The 18,375-nt window shown below is 41.1% G+C and overlaps 1 protein-coding gene across 1 annotated transcript in view; it reads left to right on the forward strand.

Moving 5' to 3' along the window:
• The window catches only part of NRXN3 (neurexin 3), a 1,487,232-nt gene that overhangs the window by 707,450 nt on the left and 761,407 nt on the right, over positions 1-18,375 (forward strand). Inside the window, 3 exon segments of the mRNA XM_036018906.1 lie at positions 884-1,057; positions 5,414-5,440; positions 17,285-17,404. Of these exon segments, the coding sequence (XP_035874799.1) occupies positions 884-1,057; positions 5,414-5,440; positions 17,285-17,404 (321 nt within the window).

Below are 18,375 nucleotides of genomic sequence, written 5' to 3' on the forward strand. Positions count from 1 at the left end.
TGCAATGAAGGTATTCCGTTTTTACTTGACCAGTCCTCAAGGGGTGGTTCCTTTTTTCTGTGTACCTGAGGACTGGGGGATGAGATGGTAAATGTAAAAATGAGGCCTTGGCTGGGTGGCTCAGTCAGTTGGAGCATCATCTGTACACCAAAAGGTTGTAGGTTCTAATCCTCATCAAGGCACATACCTAGGATGCAGTTTCAAATCTCCATTTAGGGCTTGTACATGATTGATGTTTCTGTCTCACATCAGTGTTTTTCTCTCTCTCCCTTCCTCTCTCCAAAATCAAGAATAAAAAGTATCTTCAGGTGAGGGTAAAATATTGTCAAAGTGAGGAGAGACCCTCACACAGAGGGAGGAATATAGGTTTTGGAATCTTAGTTGAATTATTTACTGTCTGGGTGGTCGGTAAAAAGTTTTTTGCCTGGTATACCTTCTGTACACTTTTTTTTTTCAAGATGAGGATAGTAATCGTTGCTGAGTTTATGGGCTTTTAGGAAGTTTGATAGCATAATGTCTGTAAGACCCTCAGCATGCTATTGGTAACAGGCACATAAAATGCACTCAATAAATGGTTTTGTTGAAAACATTGTTAATCTTTACTGTAAAATGGTAACAGTACCTACCTGATAGACTCCATATGGTGATTAAAATTTATGAGATGATGTTTATAAAATTTCTTATGTGTATATATAACACACAAGAAATGTTAGTTTTCTTCTTTGTACAATGTAGAAACTCTGGCAGTTATTTTGTTTATGCTGTTTCTCTTCCCCAGCTCTGTTACCATTATCTAAATAAATGGTCTCGAGTACACTGGCTTTCGTTGATGAGGTTTCCAGTCCTTTACTCATTTGCTTTTACTACCTCCTTTCCTCTCCAGGTGACCTCTACATGGCAGGTCTGGCCCAAGGCATGTACAGCAACCTGCCAAAGCTCGTGGCCTCCCGGGATGGCTTCCAGGGCTGTCTGGCATCCGTGGACTTGAACGGGCGCCTGCCGGACCTCATCAATGATGCCCTCCACCGGAGCGGACAGATCGAGCGTGGCTGTGAAGGTACAGCCTTCTTTTTTGTTATGCTGCAGCCTTGTTGCAAGCACCCAGCCTCTCCGCTGCCTCTGCCAGTGCCCCCTTCCTCAGTTTACCAGTCCTTTCCGATCCCACTCACCATCCGACATTGCACCACCATCAGCGTCCTCCTGTCATTGCTGGCTGAGTATGTGAGGACATGTGCCACAGGCTCCAGGAATGTATGTTGGCAGATGTCTCCCCAGTCACATACTTGCTGTGAGGACCTGTCTCGGCACTGACATCAGGCTTCTCCTGACTTGTGTCTTTGCTTCCAGTGTGGCTGAAAGGGGAACTTTTATTTATGCTGTAACACATGGGGAGGTACGAACCAGAGACTTTATGGATGTCGCCATTAACAAAGCATTTCTTACATTGCTAATGGTGACTTATTATTTAATGCAAACACAGCAGGAGGTCGGGAAATGATGTCAGAATGCCATGAGGATGGAAGGAAACTAACATTTATTGAGTACTCAGGAGATGTCAGGCTCAGCAAAGCAGAGCTTGGTGTCCTATGGTAGGCTTTGGTATTAAAAAGCCTTGGATTTAGGTCCAGATAGTAGCTCTGGTTAGCTGTGTAACAGTTGACGAGTCACATAACCCCTCTGAGCTACATCATTCTCACCTGTAAAATGGGGCAATAAAATTTACCTTAACAGGTACTATCCATAGATCAGACGTATACATTACATGCCTGGTATGTATATAGTAAGTACTCAGTAAATGGTAGGATTGTTACTTACAGATATTATTTCCTGTGAGACACGTTTCATGGTGAGACACTGCATGCTCACCAGTGCAGCACAACAAACCATGCTCAGCCTGTTTCTCTAGGTGATCCCGTGTCTGTCTCTTCAGATATTCATCCAATTTTACAGGTCTTCCTTCTCAAGTCCAACAGCTCTTTACTATATGAAAAGTAATCTAGTTCTAACCAGCAGAGGGCAGCAGTGAGCATTTTCAGCCTTTTCTGGGTGGGCTGAGAAGGTGTCTGACTCTTAACTGTGCAGGCAAAGAGATGCCTGACCTGTCACCAGGACCTGCTGCGTGTTCTTTCGTCTGGTTGAGCCTCATGGTCCTTTGTGCAATCTGTTGTGTCTCCTCGTGCCCCTCATTCATTTACTACAGTGATTTTCAACCTTTTTCATCTCGTGGCACACATAACCAACCGTATGACTAAAATTCTGTGGCACTCCAAAAAAAATCATTTTTTGGCAGATCTGACAAAAAAAGATATAATTTTGATTCATTCACACCAGATGGCTATTGTGTGGGCTGTTGTCATTTTTTTTTTATTTGACGCTCTAAGGGAAAAGAGGTCAGTGCCGCTGACTAAATAGTCAGGTACTGCATCTTTAAAAGTTATTGCGGCACACGGGTTGAAAATCGCTGATTTAATACATCGAACCTGTTCATTCATCTCCTGCATTCAGCTTCATTTATCACCCTGTTCTTAACCAGCTTTCATCCGTGTTTGCTCACCACTTTAAAGCATATTTTTATAAAAGCTTCCCATTAGCTTCCCAGGCTGAGTTGTAGTATGGAACTTACTTCTCTTTGCCTATGAGGCATTAGTAATAAGGCTGATTGTTGGCAGTTTCCCTTAGCCAGGAATTCCCCTTAAACTCTGTGGGCCTGATATGGGGTGGGGTGGGTGTATGAGTGTCAGAAGGTTGGGAATCACCAAGCACTTAAAGCAGCCCCTTTGCTTTCTTCCCCTGGGAATGCACAACTTCAATTAACTCAAGAATTTTTGCCTTATTGCCCTGCTTTTAGTCCTTTTGGGTGTTAGAAGGCAATCCTGAAATAGATGCAGCATTTGGGAATTAAACTGGGTATCTTAAATTACAAGATTGTGGAATGACAGTAAATCCAATTATCCTGGAATAATTCATCGTAGACAGTTACATCATATTATAAAAGCACATATTAAAAAGCATAAGGCACTTTTCAAATCTTAAAGATTTTTATCATGCCATCAGTTTTTCGGATTAAAAACTTAACAGGGATCATCCATTTAACTCTACAGCAATGTGCCTGGTAGAAATATAATGAGTTACACATGTAATTTTGAAAAAGGTTCTTATAATTGCATTTTAAAAAGGTAGAAATTAGAAGTTAATTTTAATTTTATTTTTATGTAACTTAAACCAACATATCCAAAATATTATCATTTTAGCATGTTAATATATTTTACTTTTTTTCACACTAAGACTTGAAAGTCGAGTGTGTATTTTACACTAGTAGCACACCTCAATGCAAACCACACACCTTTACTGTGCTCAATAGTCCCATGTGTCTGTGGCTGCTGTATAGGAAGCACAATTCTATAGACTATAAAAATCAGAGTGTAAGGACATAAAGCTGTAGTATCGGTGAAAAGGGAGTCTAAACTAACTTTCATAAAAGTGGATTAAAATGTGTAATATAAAGGGGGGCAATGGATCCTAGTGAAGAAAGTTTTAAGAAAAGCAGAAAGGGCATTAGTGAAAAGATATTACCCATTACATTGAAGAAAATGTCCCTATCCCTAGCTACACCTCTATGTGCATTTCTGTGTGACTCATCACAGGCATTACGGTGGGTTCTGACCTTCCTCTGAGGATGGGTGATTGTTCAAAGCTGAATGTGGCTCTGCCATCCGAATCTATGGCAAGTCCCATGGGCCTAATAACACTGCACTCTATTGCCATGGAGATAATTGCGATTGTTACCCAGAGCGCATTATGACTGCCCCGCTGGGGGGGGATGAAGTGGAGGATGAGTGCTGAGGGAAGAAGGTCCTTGTTTATTGTACACAGATGACTTGGATAATTAGCCTAAGTGGCCAGGAAAAATGGCCAAAAAGTGGGTTAAGGCATAAATTGCCGTCATCGGGAATTTGCACCATTGTGAATAAGCCCTTCTAAGAGGTCCCAGGAGCTCTTTAGGGTGCTGGGGAAGATGGTGGGGAAGGAAATCAAGGACACAGAACCTTGGAGTTGCTGCAAAAAGTGTCGTTGTCATTCTGAAGCTCTGTATAGAGTAGGAGGCCCCCAAGAAGGCCTTTGAGTGTTAGGCAGTGTGGGGATCACAGGAAACATGACTCATTTCTCGACTCATCATTTCCGTGTATAGAATAGGAAGCAGGTAGGGGGTGATGAGTCATTACTAAGAACTAAGACCTGAATCTCTTCAAGATGTTAAATATATTTTATTCTCACATATCTGGGGTACATAGGCCAAGATATATCATAGGTTCTTGTCAATGTCATTGGTAATGACACTTCGAGATGCTTAATTAGCAAATGTATTTCTCTATAATATCTAACCCAAAATAGTTCAAAATTATTTTAATAACATGTTCACCCAATAGTCACTGGCTCTTAATTATTTATACTAAGAAAAAAAAACAGCATTTTGTTTTCACTTTATATGCAGAGTGTATAATTTAGATTAAGTGTGATTTCTGGACAACTCTTAGCCAAAATCTAACAGTGACTCACAACCTCTTAATCTGGGCTAAGACTTTTAGTACATATTCAAAAAATCAGAATTTTATAATAATGCGTGCTTCAATACTCAGCTGGTAAATATCTTTCTCTCTGGTGGCCAGTGTTGCTACAGAGGCATTTATCGGCTAGAAATGCAATTCCACAATCGCAGGTGGTAAACACCTGACAGGAACACAATTCTTCATTTTGAGATCAGCACAAATGCAGTCAAAGGACATCGCTTTGGTGTCTTTTTTGCCCACAGCCATTTGGATTTAGCTGTATTTTTATAAATTAAACAAATTGAGCTGGTTGATAGCCCCAAATCACCTTGCCCAAATGCTCTTGATACAAATGCCCAATTGTAGTGCTACATTCCTTGGTGGCATTTTTAGGAGGTTACGTGGACTGCTCCCAAGTGACTCTTCCATGCTTAACTCCTACATGTGCAGAATTATTTTTGTGGCCTCTGGTTGTGCACATGTGTTTTTCAGTCTAACCATGCACTACCCTTATTCCTTGATGTTTATCCTGACTGGTGGAGAATCATTTCTCTGGACCATATGCCTGGGGGTTGGCTGTGTGTATGGGGGAAGGCTCTTGTGACCACTGCTTGTGCTTTGTCAAGTCTAGTGTCCCCCTGTCCCTGCTCTGCTCACGTGGCTCTGACAAAGCCTGCTCTGCCCTGGTCTGTGCATCCCCCGTCTGTGCTGTCTCTGGAGAACCTGTAGAGCATTTCAATTGTCTGTTTGAGTGATGTTGGTTATGCTGATTGTATTTTCATTTCTGTAATGTTGCCCTGGTTTACTCTACCTCTTACTAACCTCTGGTTATTGTTTCCACCTTTTCTGTTCTTTTGCTAACAAAGTTGCGTTGACCAAAGCTGACCTGCAAGGTAGAGAAGGTTCTTGTTCCCATTATCCTTTTGGATTGAAAGGTGCCCTGTGTAACCCTTGGTATCTTTTCTTTAGAGGTCTCCAAGCTGTCATACTCCTTGGACAGCAGCGGTTGTGGGAGGGGGCTGAACTCTGTGTTCTTCAGAAAGAGTGGCAGAAAACCCAGATCCATGCATAAAGAATGATGACAAAGGCAAGACAGGAACGTGACTCTGTCTGGGGGGAACCTTAAAGAGGTTTGACAGCATCCCATATAGTGACTGCCCACAAACACATTAATCTAGCTCTGGAAATGGTCGAACGCCTCTCCCAGTGGTTACCATGGAGGGATTGTCTCTTTTCAATGTATTCACTACAGATAGAAGGTAGCACTTGTAAAAAGGAAAGGGAAAAAAGGCCACTTGAGTTCTTAATGTATTATTTTCTGGGTCAGGGAGGTCATCTCTTAGAGCAGGACTTTTGAATGCTTGAGCAAGAGAATGTCATTTTCTCTGAACTTATTTGAAGAGAGTATTGTTAGGCATTTGGGTGACATTAATATCATTAAAGTGTTCTAGAGATTTATATTTCCTGTTGGGGATTTTGGTCGAGCACTTTAATTTCCTGTTTTGTAATCTAAAGAAAAATGCATCCTTGGGGAAGAAGAGAGTCTGTCGGTTTAATCCCAAATACCCTTCAAAATGCCTTCAAGGGAGATCTCAAGCGAATCGATGGCAGAAACTGCCTCTTCTATTGCACAAAGGGGCATCTTCCCAAGTCAGAATGGTTCACTGGTCCTGTTGTGTCAGGCTGCTCTGACTCAGAATAACGAGCCAGGCACAGGCTTTTCAGGTATCTTTCAGCCGATAGCTATGCAGAGAACTGGGCTTCAGACGGTCTCTGCATAGTTTGCAATCAGCAACAACTATGGGACGTGATTAAGACAAAGGTAGCTTTAAAGATTACTTTTCACCTGAAAGATCATTTACTTCGCAGTGACTGGCTATATGTCTTGCAGGTAGCCAATACAAGTGCACTAATACAATTAGTGCACATCAACTAATAAGGCCTTTCTCTGGCCATTTTAATAACTCCCTTTCCTTCATCCCCTTTTAGCAGATTTACATATATGCCAATATATAATAAAATTAATGAAAAGAACCTACTGGATTAGTATTTTGAAGTCCAAGGTAGCTGTGGAATAGCTTTCATTTTCAAAGTATCTAGGGCCCTTTCAGTGATACTGAAGGCTGTTGTGTTAAGACATTCTGTTTAATTGTCAAAATAGGTCTACACGGCACTGTAGAAATGCAGGGGAGGGAGATGGGGGCAGGATCTGGTCAACACTAAGAGGCAGTCCAAAGTTGTCCTATCTCCTCATGAACAGATCTACTAGATAAAACCAGACAACTGTGTCTGCTTGTAGGTTACCATTTCATGGCAAGTGCTATGTGGATTTTGAATCCCCAGAACCTAGCATAGGTCTTCTTACATAGGGACTCCATATGCAGAAAAATGGTCTTCAAGTTTCCAGTCAAAGGAAAATGATGTGTGGGAATTGTACAAAGAACTGGTTGATTTCTACACCCATTGTAAATTGTGCAGATACAGATTTGAGGGGATAATAGTTTAGAGTTTCTTCACTTTCCCATTTGTACAAGCAGTCTGGTCATTTGGATGGTTTTTGTGTTATTACTCCACTGACCCAAACTCTCTTCCAACGAGAGTTTGGAATGACTTGCAATGACTTGACAGTCTCTTTGTTCGTGGCAGGAGCTATTTTTCTTTGTAATTATTTTGGGCCATCTTACTCTTTCCCCATTTTATGGCAAAAGGCCTTCGTGATGAAAATACCTCTACTTTTTGTTTTCCTGACATTGGCATATGGAACAATACTTACGCCGGCTTCGTGAGCGGCAACCTGTGGGCGCAGATAGTACCAATCCCCACTGAATGCAAGTGTGGTGAAGAACACATGATGGAGGACTGAGATAGTCTGAAATGTGGCGGCAACTGGTATTCAGAAAGAAATACAATGAAGAGATCTAAAAAGTGAAATCATGAGTCTAGACAGGTCAACAGCTCGCTTCTTCTTGTCACTGTGTTTTTAGGGTGATGTTCTTTCTTTTAAAAAAAAATTAATTTATTTTAACTTCTTCAGTGATTGTGTTGTTGAATTTAATGGGAACTCAGCTACTCCCATGTAATAGGCACTCAGCTACGTATTGGAGTTACAGCTGGAATACAGTCTCTGACTTTAAATAAATCAGAAGGCGATCAGCCAGCAATTTGCATAGAGTGCAAATGGCTATGCCCGAATGGATCTGGAGCACACCATGAGGATGTGGAGGGGGACTGTTGGGCTGTGTGAGGTGACGGTAGTTATGGGTGGTGCTCAGAGATTTTCTCAGGTGGAGGTGAAACTGAGCCCGAAGGACAACATGCGTTAGGTGGCTGGGAGAGGGGAGCACATTCCAGAGCTTGGCCAGTTTAGGGACCTACAAGAAGCTCAATTTGGCAAAAATAATGTGCCTGTAGGGATGTAGTCAAAGATGAGGGACAGGATGGAGACAGGTGAAGACAAACTTTCCATATAAGGAATTTGACTTCACCACTAGGTGCTGTAAGGAGACTTGGGTTCAGTTTTCACTTTATCAAGATCACTGGCAGCAGGTGGCAGAGTGGATGAGGACAAGAACCAGAAGCAAAGAGCAGAGTTAGGAGGGAAGTGGCATATTTCAAGACAGAGAGAAGACGCATGAGCCTAATGCCTATTACTTTCACTGGATGGAAAGGTACCTGTTTCCCTCCCAGATCAAACCTCTGAGGAGTGAGGAAGAAAATGAGCTTTTCTTCTTGTTCATTTTTCCACCACCCTCCAGTGTTACTCTGTCCCATAGGTGATGCACTTACACATTATCACAAAAGATGTCAAGGAAGCACAGCACTGACCAGGTCGGATTTTGCATCCCTTCAGGCTAGGAGAGGGAATGGGATGGGAGGTGTTCCCCTGATGGGAGGTGCAGTCCTTTGAATCTCAGGGTCCCTTGAATAGAATGACAATATCTGTGGTCCTTTCAGAAGTAGTTTTCTAATTTCTATTTATCTGCAAGAGGGTATCCCTAGAGAGGAAAAGATTCCCTAAAAGCCTGTCCATGTGAGAAAGGAGCTGCACAATTATAAAAAAAGTACTGTTTGACCCTTTGGGAGTGAGGCAGATGACTCATAAACTATGAGAATAGTTCTTTATAGGGTTAGGTGATTAATCAGAATATCTTCTCCCCACTTTCTATTCCAAATCCCCTTGCAACTTTTATTTCTGGAGTTGAATGGCTTCTTTTCTAGTAATGCATGTTGTCCCTTTGCCCCAATAGTAGCTAGGTGGTGGTTGGTGGGGATTGATTAGATCACCTTCTAAGTGCTATGTATCTTAAGTCAATAAATGCATTGGATTTGGATGCCTTGAAAACCTGAAGATCCTTTCAAGTCATTTTAGATGAGCTGACATCAGCCAAACACATCTAGTATGTAAAGTGCATTTTAGTTCTCCAACTTTCTTTACCATGAAGACTATACTTCCCCACTTCATTTTTTCCAAAGCAAAGGGCAGCATCATATTCACCATTGTGTTTTACAAAATAAAATGTGGCATTTGACCTAATACAAATCAGTTCCTCAAATGCTTTGCATTAGGGGAAATAAGAAAGACAGGAACTAAATGAAATTCCCACAGTGGTTCCTGACTCTTACTCTTCAACACTATGTACCAGGTTTCTCACAGAACTGTGCAATTATGCCTTACTACCTTAGTGTGTCTTATTTCTAGACTACAGACTGACTACACACCAAACTAAAATGGGTGGAGACAACTTGATTTTCCTTCCCCACAGAATTGATAATACCCTTTATTGAGGGTCTTCTTAGTGTAGGCACTTGCTAAATAAAGACTGGACATGTTGTTGTCATCCATTAATGTCCACAGACTTGTTTGGTGGATATTATCACCATTTTTTCATGGATGACTTTGTAAGCTTTGCGTATGTTATCTCATTTAATGCTCACACCATATAAGGTAGTAATAGTTTCTATCTCTTCTATTAGATGAGGAAACAGGCTCAGAGAATTTAGGTAGCTAGCCCAAGGTCACATTGCTACTAAGTGATAAAGGTGGATTTTGAAGACTGTGACCTTTTCCCTACTGTACCACACAGTGTGAATCTGGATCGGCCTATTTCCAAAGCAGAAACAGTACACAGATGACCAGAGAGTGTCTGAGAGTGTCCTCCAACCTGATGTTATGGTCGATGGTTTTCACAGCAATACGGTTTCACTAAGTTCTAGGTGATATTTGCACAGTTATATTACAGCAAAGGATTTTAATTCACCTGTCTTTTTGTTGAGCCTGGCCTTTGAAACCCATTTTCTCTCTCTGTCTGTTAAGTGTGCTCTCTACTGCTCCAACAGGCTGCTACGTCAGTGCTGAGAAAGGAAGGACACACAGAAAATGAGACCACGGTTTACATTTTCTGAAGGAGCGTTGACTTTTAAGGGCCTGTCCATGGCTTTTTAAAAAGAAGGAATGATTTAATCACTTGACCTGTTGTGACCCAGGCATCCTCTGAAAATAGGGTGGTTTGAACAAGATGCCTTTCTGATGCCAGCCATCCTGTCACCTTCAGAATTACCCCGCCAGGGGCAGCCATCGACTCCTGCCTCTCCACTGTCACGGAGGCGTCCCTTGGGGAAATAGCTTTACTCACAAAGTGTAACGGTGTCTGGCCACTCGCTGGCCAGCAAGAGCAGTGCTGGCATGAGCAGAGGAGTTTTCAGAAATTTTGCAGACTGGTTGACTTTGCTTAACATGAATTAGTTTGAAATTGGTTGTGGTGGGAGTATTTTTACACTCTGAAAACTGGGTTACAGAAGTGTTAGAGATCAGGGTTTGTTATTCTTTTCTCCTGGAGCTCTGGTTGTTTAATGTCAACCAGCATGGGACCAGCCCAAGGCCATGGGAGATAAAGACCTCAGGAGGGCATCTTGGTTTCAACCAATTTCCACATCCATCTTGACTTATTCACATCTAATGTATGATGAGAGAGCTGAAGTGAGAATCAGGGTCTTATTGAAACTGCCCCAGGATCAGATTTTTTTCCAGGCGTTTTCACTCATCATCCTAACTAAGAGACATTTCTGACCCCTCATTTGAAAAGGGCATGCTTGATAAAGAGCAGTTTCAGTGCCTGTTGAGCATTAGCAAGGCACCGATCCTTGCCTGTAGGACAAAAAGGAAGATTTGGGGAATACAGCTGCTCTTAGCTCCTTCTGCCAATGAACTTTTATAACAACATTTAGGACCCTGTTCTTCGGCTTTGCTTCTTAATCTTCTTTAAAATGGGAAATAGAGCATCCACTTCTCAGTTGTCTCTCTATGAAGAAAGACACTCGACACATTTAGGGATCATTGTTTTCTTATTTTAAAATTAAATGGAAGTGAATTGGGTTTTTTTGCCAATTAAAAAGGGATGAATCTTATGTTGTCTGTAAATTACTGTCTTCAGAAAAGCCAAGAAGATCCAAAACTGTCAATGTAGAAATACTTCTGAGAGCTATAGGAGTAGTTTTGCTGAAAGGACCAAGATGCGTAGCTAAGAAAGTAGGCTGTTTCCGATGTCACAAATACCCTCCCTGAAGCCTCAGTACTTTGATTATTAACTATGCTCAAGCAGTAGAAGTTATACATCGCTCAGGAGCTGGTAAGGGCCTTTCACAGATGCACATTCTTACATACACACAAATGCATATATCTACGTGTAGTCATCTTCCTTTTTCTATTCTTTCTTTTCCTTCCTTCCCACCCAATTGCTGCTCACACCTTCTGTCTCCATGAAACAGTGTACATTTTAAAAGGTAAACGTGGAAACGTTTATGCACTTACCAAGAGTGGAAAACATAGGTGAAGGTGGAAGACGAGCTCTCTGAAGACAGTCTAGAGCATCTCTCATAAATCTCTTCCCCGGGGCAGCTGTGCTTTGGGAGGGGTGGGAAGACACTTTGGTTGGCACAAAGTTCTATGACAATACTTCTCACTCAGGTTTCGCTCATAGATTCTAAGCCCTTTGACAAACAACTCATGCTTTGAGATTAAAGACAATTGAGTGTTGTTAAACCAGCCCCACCTGGTGCCTACAACTGGTCTAGCAGCCTTCAGGATGAATGGACACTGGGGATCGGACCAGATGTATCACTTCCAGGCTTCCCACTCACCAAGCTCACTTCCCCAATATGGCCAAGACCAGCTGGTGCTGGCTTAGCATTATTTATCCATTCTAAATCGGGGTGTTTGAGGCATAGCTTGGTTAAGTCCTACTTGGGCACTAACAGAAGGCAAATGCACTCATGTCCTGTGATCCAAATGTCCTGTGCCTCAGGCAGCACGTCTGTCTCAAGGACCTATGAGTAATAAAAGACACTCTGTCAACTTCTGGCTTTCCAGACCTTGAAGAGGAGTTGACTGAGTCCATTTGCAGGTACTGCATAGGTGGGCTTCAGCAGCAACAGGAATGTCTGGGACAGTTCTCAAAGACAGAAACAACCCCGCATTCAAGCAGAATGATGAGAAATTTGTGGCAGCCATCAAAGTTATCATCAGAAAAAAAAAAAGAAAAAAGAAACAATCTGATCCTTCCCAGGGAACTAAAAAGAGAACTGGGAGGTAGAGACCGAAGGACTAACAACAGTGACAACGTATCTTATTTTTCAGGCATACTTCTGTTACTTTATCACTTTTCCTACTATACAAAGAAAAGTCACTATTTTTTTTCAAAAGGTTACATGATTGCTTGAGTGAGGGTTGATTACATATCAAATACAAAAGTAGTGTACACTGTCCCTATTCACAGGTTCCCTAAAGCCTTGGCATCATTTTGTTAGTAGTAGTAGTAGTAGTAATAATAATAATAATAATAATAAAAGGTTTATGCTATCTTATAATATTTGGAATTTTAGGTTGATTTGGAATAATATTTTAGATAAAATTATTATTATTAAATCATTAGAAATGTCTGTCATGTTTATAAACATGCATACAGATTTTTGTTCACACAACTGGACGAAAGAGACCTTCCTATTAATTTTTAACTGAATTTTGTATTGAAGTGGCATTTTGAAATTTTTCTCATCTAAAAAAACACATTGCTACATTAAAATGTCATTCTCTGTCTGTAGGTTAGCAATACCTTTTTAAGTTGCTGTTGTTCATCAGCGTCAATACACGCATACCCCCTCTGTACCACCCACATCCACAGGTGTTAGGTGGGCCAGCTGTGGAGTTAGTAAGCTCGTGTTTGAGACCTCACTCTGCTACATGTGTGCAGGACCTTGCGGATTATCACCTAACTTTTCTCTGACTCACTTTACTTTTCTAAAATCCTTGCCTTCTGACTCAGCCAGCAGTCAAAAAATTATTTTATTTTTTGAAATTCTGTATATCTTCATGAGAAAGTTGTTTTTGTTTTTCTGGTTCTTTAATAGTTTTAGCTATAGCTACTTCAGCATATGTTTATGAGATTATTTGAATTACTATCTGAAATGTACTTAGTACAGTGTCTGGCACATCTATGCATGTGCCTTGTTGTTTTGTTGTGGTTTTATGTTCTTGCTCTTATTTCTACAGATAATCTCGTATCAATGGATGTGCAGTTAGAATGAAACATCTTTTTCGGTTTGTTTCTCTGATTTCTCTTTCTTTCTTTTCTTTTCTTTTCTTTTCTTTTCTTTTCTTTTCTTTTCTTTTTCCTCCCTTCCTCCCTCCTTCCTTGCATCTTTCCTTCCTCCCTTCCTTCCTTCTTCCTTCCTTCCTTCTTTCTCTCTCAGATGTTCCTATCTATGAGAAATAGATGCAATGAGATGAAATGCAGTCTGTTTGGGAAAGGATGTACTTAAATAGTTTGAAGTAAAGGATAGGAACTTATATTATCATCTTGAAAATGTTTTAGAGTTTATCCCAACCTTTCTTCCATTCAACACAGTTACTGCATATCATCTGTGGGCATTGGGGACATAAAAGAGTCCTTCTCTCAGCATCTGATGAGACTGAATGAGTCTAACAGTTATGCCAGGGGAGGAAATGTGATCAGTTAAGCCCTCCCCCTCCTCCCCGCAAAAGGAAAAGCTTTGTTCCAAACAGAAAGTTGTTTACATGAGCTGATGTTGGTAAATGCAATGGGTGGATTGTTAGTTAGGAAAGCCACTTGGCCTTATGTCATGAAAGAATGACTTTATTTCTTTAATCTTTGGTTCTTTTGTTCTTTGTGTATTCCACAGTGTTTTCTGAGCCCTTACTTTATACCAAATATTTTACCAGTATTTAGAGACATGGAGGTAAGCAAAAGAAACAAGAATTTACTCTCAAAGGGCTTGTATTCCATAGGATGAGACAGAGAATAAAGGATTTAATGAATAATTTATCTATAGACCAAGTCATTGCAAATTAAATAACCACAGAAATATGATGGGGAGTAAATGAAATGCTGGTGGGGACTTTTAAAGTAAGATACTCTGAAAAAGGCCCATTTGGAGCTGAAACTTAAAGAATGAGAATGAACCAGTCATTTGGAAATCTGCAAAAGTACCTTCCAGGAAGTGGGTCAAACAAGAGGAAAAGATGTTGAAGGTAGGGATGGGCTTGAAGTGTGTGAGCAGAGGTCCTGCAATGTGAGAGGACCTCAGAACCACCCCTGGGCGAGTCACAGGTAATTCCAGTTGGTGGATGGTGCAGGTGCTACGGATTTGGGGCCCGCACTGTGAACACTGCTGTGCTAGAGAGGAATTGAAAGGAGGAAGGGTGGCTTGAACACTGTGAGCTGGGCGCCAGGAGAAGGAAATGAGGCTGGAGGAGGAAGCAAACACCCTAGGATCTCAGCCTGGAAAGAAGGCACGAGTGTAGTCTCAGATCGATCAGAAGTCATTGCAGGTCCTCACGGAGACTGTGCTTATTCTTAGATGATTACAGTGTAGTTAGCGTTCAGGGATTATCCGATTCTGCATGGCGTTCTTCTTTAATGCATGTGAAACAAATTCCATGGGATTTGGAAATAACCTACAGTTCCCTCTGTATTTGCTTCCTGAGCAACCTTTGACAAATGGAACAGATTGCTCACTTTGCAGAGCACAGACGTTCTCCCACGCTCAGGTTTTGGAAGTATGAGACACAGGCAAATCAGGCGGCTGCAATTCAGATCAGCTCAACATTAACAGAAACACTTTCTCTGCATCTGGCACGGTGCACTTAGTGCAGCAAGGACATGATGAAAGCATACGTGATTTCTAACAGCAAGCAGCATTTAGTCTTTTGGGGATAAATAGCAAAAAGCCCACATGAGGCAATTAGAGGATTATATAAGCAGAGGACAGTGCAATGTGTAATAACGTGTTAAATGGAATATTATCATATGCAAAAATTAATGAGACAGATTATATGTGCGGTAGCCACTAAGCAGGGGGAGAATTGTTGGAAGTTACTGGGGATGTTTCATGCGGGGGAGGCATTTGAAAATGGTTAAAATTTGGCTAGAGGGGAGGGAAATGCATGGAAAAGCCTTTGCCTTCAGTTTCGATCAACATGCAAAGAATTATGTTTTCCCAAAGTTTTTGCTGTTCTGCCTTTCAAGGAGAAAGCCTTCCATGTGTTTCTGATTCTGAGTTCAATTGAATTACCAGCCCATTGTCTGGTGAGAGCTGTTTGGTGAGGGAGCTCGTGGACTTCTGAGAAGCTTTTATCCTTTGAAAGAGGCTGTCCTGATTTGCCATTGTTAATGAAACTTGTACTACACAATGCTCGAGTTTAAGACCCACTGAGAACATGACCATGTACCTCCTTTCATCTCCACATGGGGGACCCACGTGGCATACCCGACCTGCGGAAGCCCAGCAGCAGGCTGCTCCCCAGCGTTCGTAATTGTCTTGAACTCCCTTATGTCACGTCTTAAGAGCTTTGCACTGGAAGTGATGCACTGCACTGCTTTCACACCTCATGAATAAGTATAAAATGTCTTGCACCCAGAAGACAAACCCTTTGTAGTCACCCATCTTTCCAACATGCGTCCTCAGGACCCTGCATACTTATGTTTCAATATCCTGTACCTGTGTAAGGCTTAGCTTGGAATTTGTGACATGTGTAGTTAGGGTAATGGGTATATTTTCACTCTGTCAATTTTTAAAAAAAAATCAGATCCTAACTAATACATATAGTGGCTCAAAAGTTTCACCTCCTTTGCTAAGGCTGTCTGGGAAATTCAGATTATCCTGTATATTAGGATATTTTCTATTAGCTCAGGTAATTCCAAAGGTTCTTTAATCCCAAGGTTGAGGGAAAAGAGAGAACTGAAAAAGGGAGAATGGTAGAAAGAAGCTGACCAAAAAAGAGAGTATAACGGCAATTTGAAAGACAGAGTGCCAAACTTTTTCACTTGTTCATTCGTATCCAGAAAAGATTTTGAGAATGCCTTCAAAAAGGTATACGTATTTATGTACTATGTACATGTATCATTATAGTTATGTTACTTATATATGAAAGACACACAAAAATGAGTACAATAAAAATGTAATTTTTAAAATGAGCATAATTTCTAATACAGTCATACCTCGGTACTTGTTGACTTCAGAATTCATCAAACCCTGTACTCATTGCATTTTCACGAGAAAAGAATGTTTCAGCACTGGGCTGTTGCTCACTACCCCATGAGCAATGTCCCGCTCTTGCTGTGAAACAGAGGTCGAGGTGTCAGTGACACGGTAGCTCACAAACAGCTCACAGTATCTTTGGTTCCGGCACTCATCACAAGTTCCGGGACAAATTAACAATGCGTACCAAGGTATCACTGTACTTTCTTTCCAAACTTCATGTAACTCTCTTTTGTATCCTCGAGTGTATGCCCACTGTGTTTGAGCACTCCCGTGTAACCGGTAGCAGCAGCACGGTGCAGTGTACTGGTTCTCAAATGTCGGTCTACATTGCAGTTTCCTACAAGCTTATGAAAACACAGATTTCTGCCTCTCCCTCACCAATGTCCTAATTCAGTGAGTCTGGGGTAGGGCCCAAGAGTTTGCGTTTCTAGTAACTTCCTGGGTGATGCTGGTCCAAGACCTTGTACTTTGGGAGCCACTGGTGGAGGTAACTGCCTGGGTCTCACAGTTAGTTTACCAAAGTTGGACATCAGGATCCTGTAGTTTCCAAATGTGTGACTTTGGGCAAATTATTTTACCTCTCTGAGGAAGGTTTTTTAATCTGTGAAATGACAGTTACATAACTACTTAAGCCTTAGAGTCACTGGAGAGCTTCATGAGGCAACGGAGACAAAGTACTTAGTACCCAGTGCTTATTACCTACAGAATACCAGTGCACGTTGGCTGCTATCTCCTTCTCCTCTGAATTATCATGAAACATCTCTTCATTGTAACAAAGTAGACTTCAGGGACTTTTGCCATTAATCCATGAGAATCATGGGAACATGTTCTGCTTTACCATTACACGTTTAGGAAGACCACACTCCAAGCAAGACCTCTTTGTAGTTAAACGGTAGTGACGAGGCTCTTCTGCAAAGTCTGCCTAAGAGAGAACAGTGTGTTCAGCCCTCTCCCTTCTGTGTGTAACTGTTGACAGTGTGTGGCTAAGTGTATATTTCTGTCGTCTTTTGTATATACCAAATTCTTGTTGCATGATATAGAGTTGACATTTTTGGTGGTTGTGTCTTTGAATGTTTTGGGGCATGAGAATAGTACATTCAAGTGATTGCTTTAATTTGACGAATTGTTAACACTTCTCTCTCCACTTTTTCTTCTCTTCCCTCTATCTGATACATTACTAGGACCAAGTACCACCTGCCAAGAAGACTCGTGCGCCAACCAGGGGGTCTGCATGCAGCAGTGGGAAGGCTTCACCTGTGACTGTTCCATGACCTCATATTCTGGAAACCAGTGCAATGATCGTGAGTACAACCTTTCCATACTTGGATTTTTTTTTCAGCGACTTTAGAGGTTTAGAGAAACCTTAGGGGTGTTATGTGAAAGGATGGCTCTTCTGAAAGATTCATTAGCAGTTTTCTCCTCCAGAAATGGGGAAAATAAAGGACAAGTGCTCTTATGGGAAGAGCAAAGAGACAATGCTTGCTCAGCAGCACTGAACGCTTTCCTAGTTGCTTATTCCCAATGTTCGCCTTTTAGATTAGGTCACCTGTGACTGAAAAGCAAAACAAAAGAATTCAGGCAATATTTGTGTTCTAACGAGTCCAGTTTTCATTAATTAAATCATCTGGATAACCATTTTGAGACTCCTATTTGCATTGCATAGACTTTAGAATATGTTTGAGGAATGTATTGATAGTAACTATTTTTTAAAGAAAAATTCTGAACTTAGAGAACTTCTTAGACCTTTCAAATGATGAAGATGTTCAGACCTCATTTATTTCCCAATTAGAAACATTTCAAGCATCTTCAGTGAGCTTTCAAATATAACACAGAGATTCTGGAATCTCTTGGGAAATTTTTTGATATCTATTTGTTATATATATATCTGTATGTATATATATATTTTTCTGTTTATATATTGGTATATATATATATATATATATATATATTCTGTTTATGTAAATCTACTTCGTGAGTACCTTTGTATGTGTATATCTGTGCTCTTGGTTCATGTTGGTAGAGAGCTGGGTGTTACCTTCATCCCGTCTCGATGCTTCAGGCACATCAGCTGATTTGGCCCTAGAAGAAGAGGGATTTCTTGAAGGTGATCCCAGCACTGCTGGTGGAGATACTTTAATTCTGTGGGAATCTGTAAACTGGGCCTCCACTTCCTTGTTATGTTATTGTCCTCACACGGCCACTTTCAAAGACGAACAAACACTTGAAATTTCTGGATACTTATTGCAAAGGGATTCATTAAAAAGACCTGACT

Source organism: Phyllostomus discolor, chromosome 1 (genome assembly GCF_004126475.2).
Source record: "Phyllostomus discolor isolate MPI-MPIP mPhyDis1 chromosome 1, mPhyDis1.pri.v3, whole genome shotgun sequence".
Lineage (NCBI taxonomy): Eukaryota > Metazoa > Chordata > Mammalia > Chiroptera > Phyllostomidae > Phyllostomus > Phyllostomus discolor.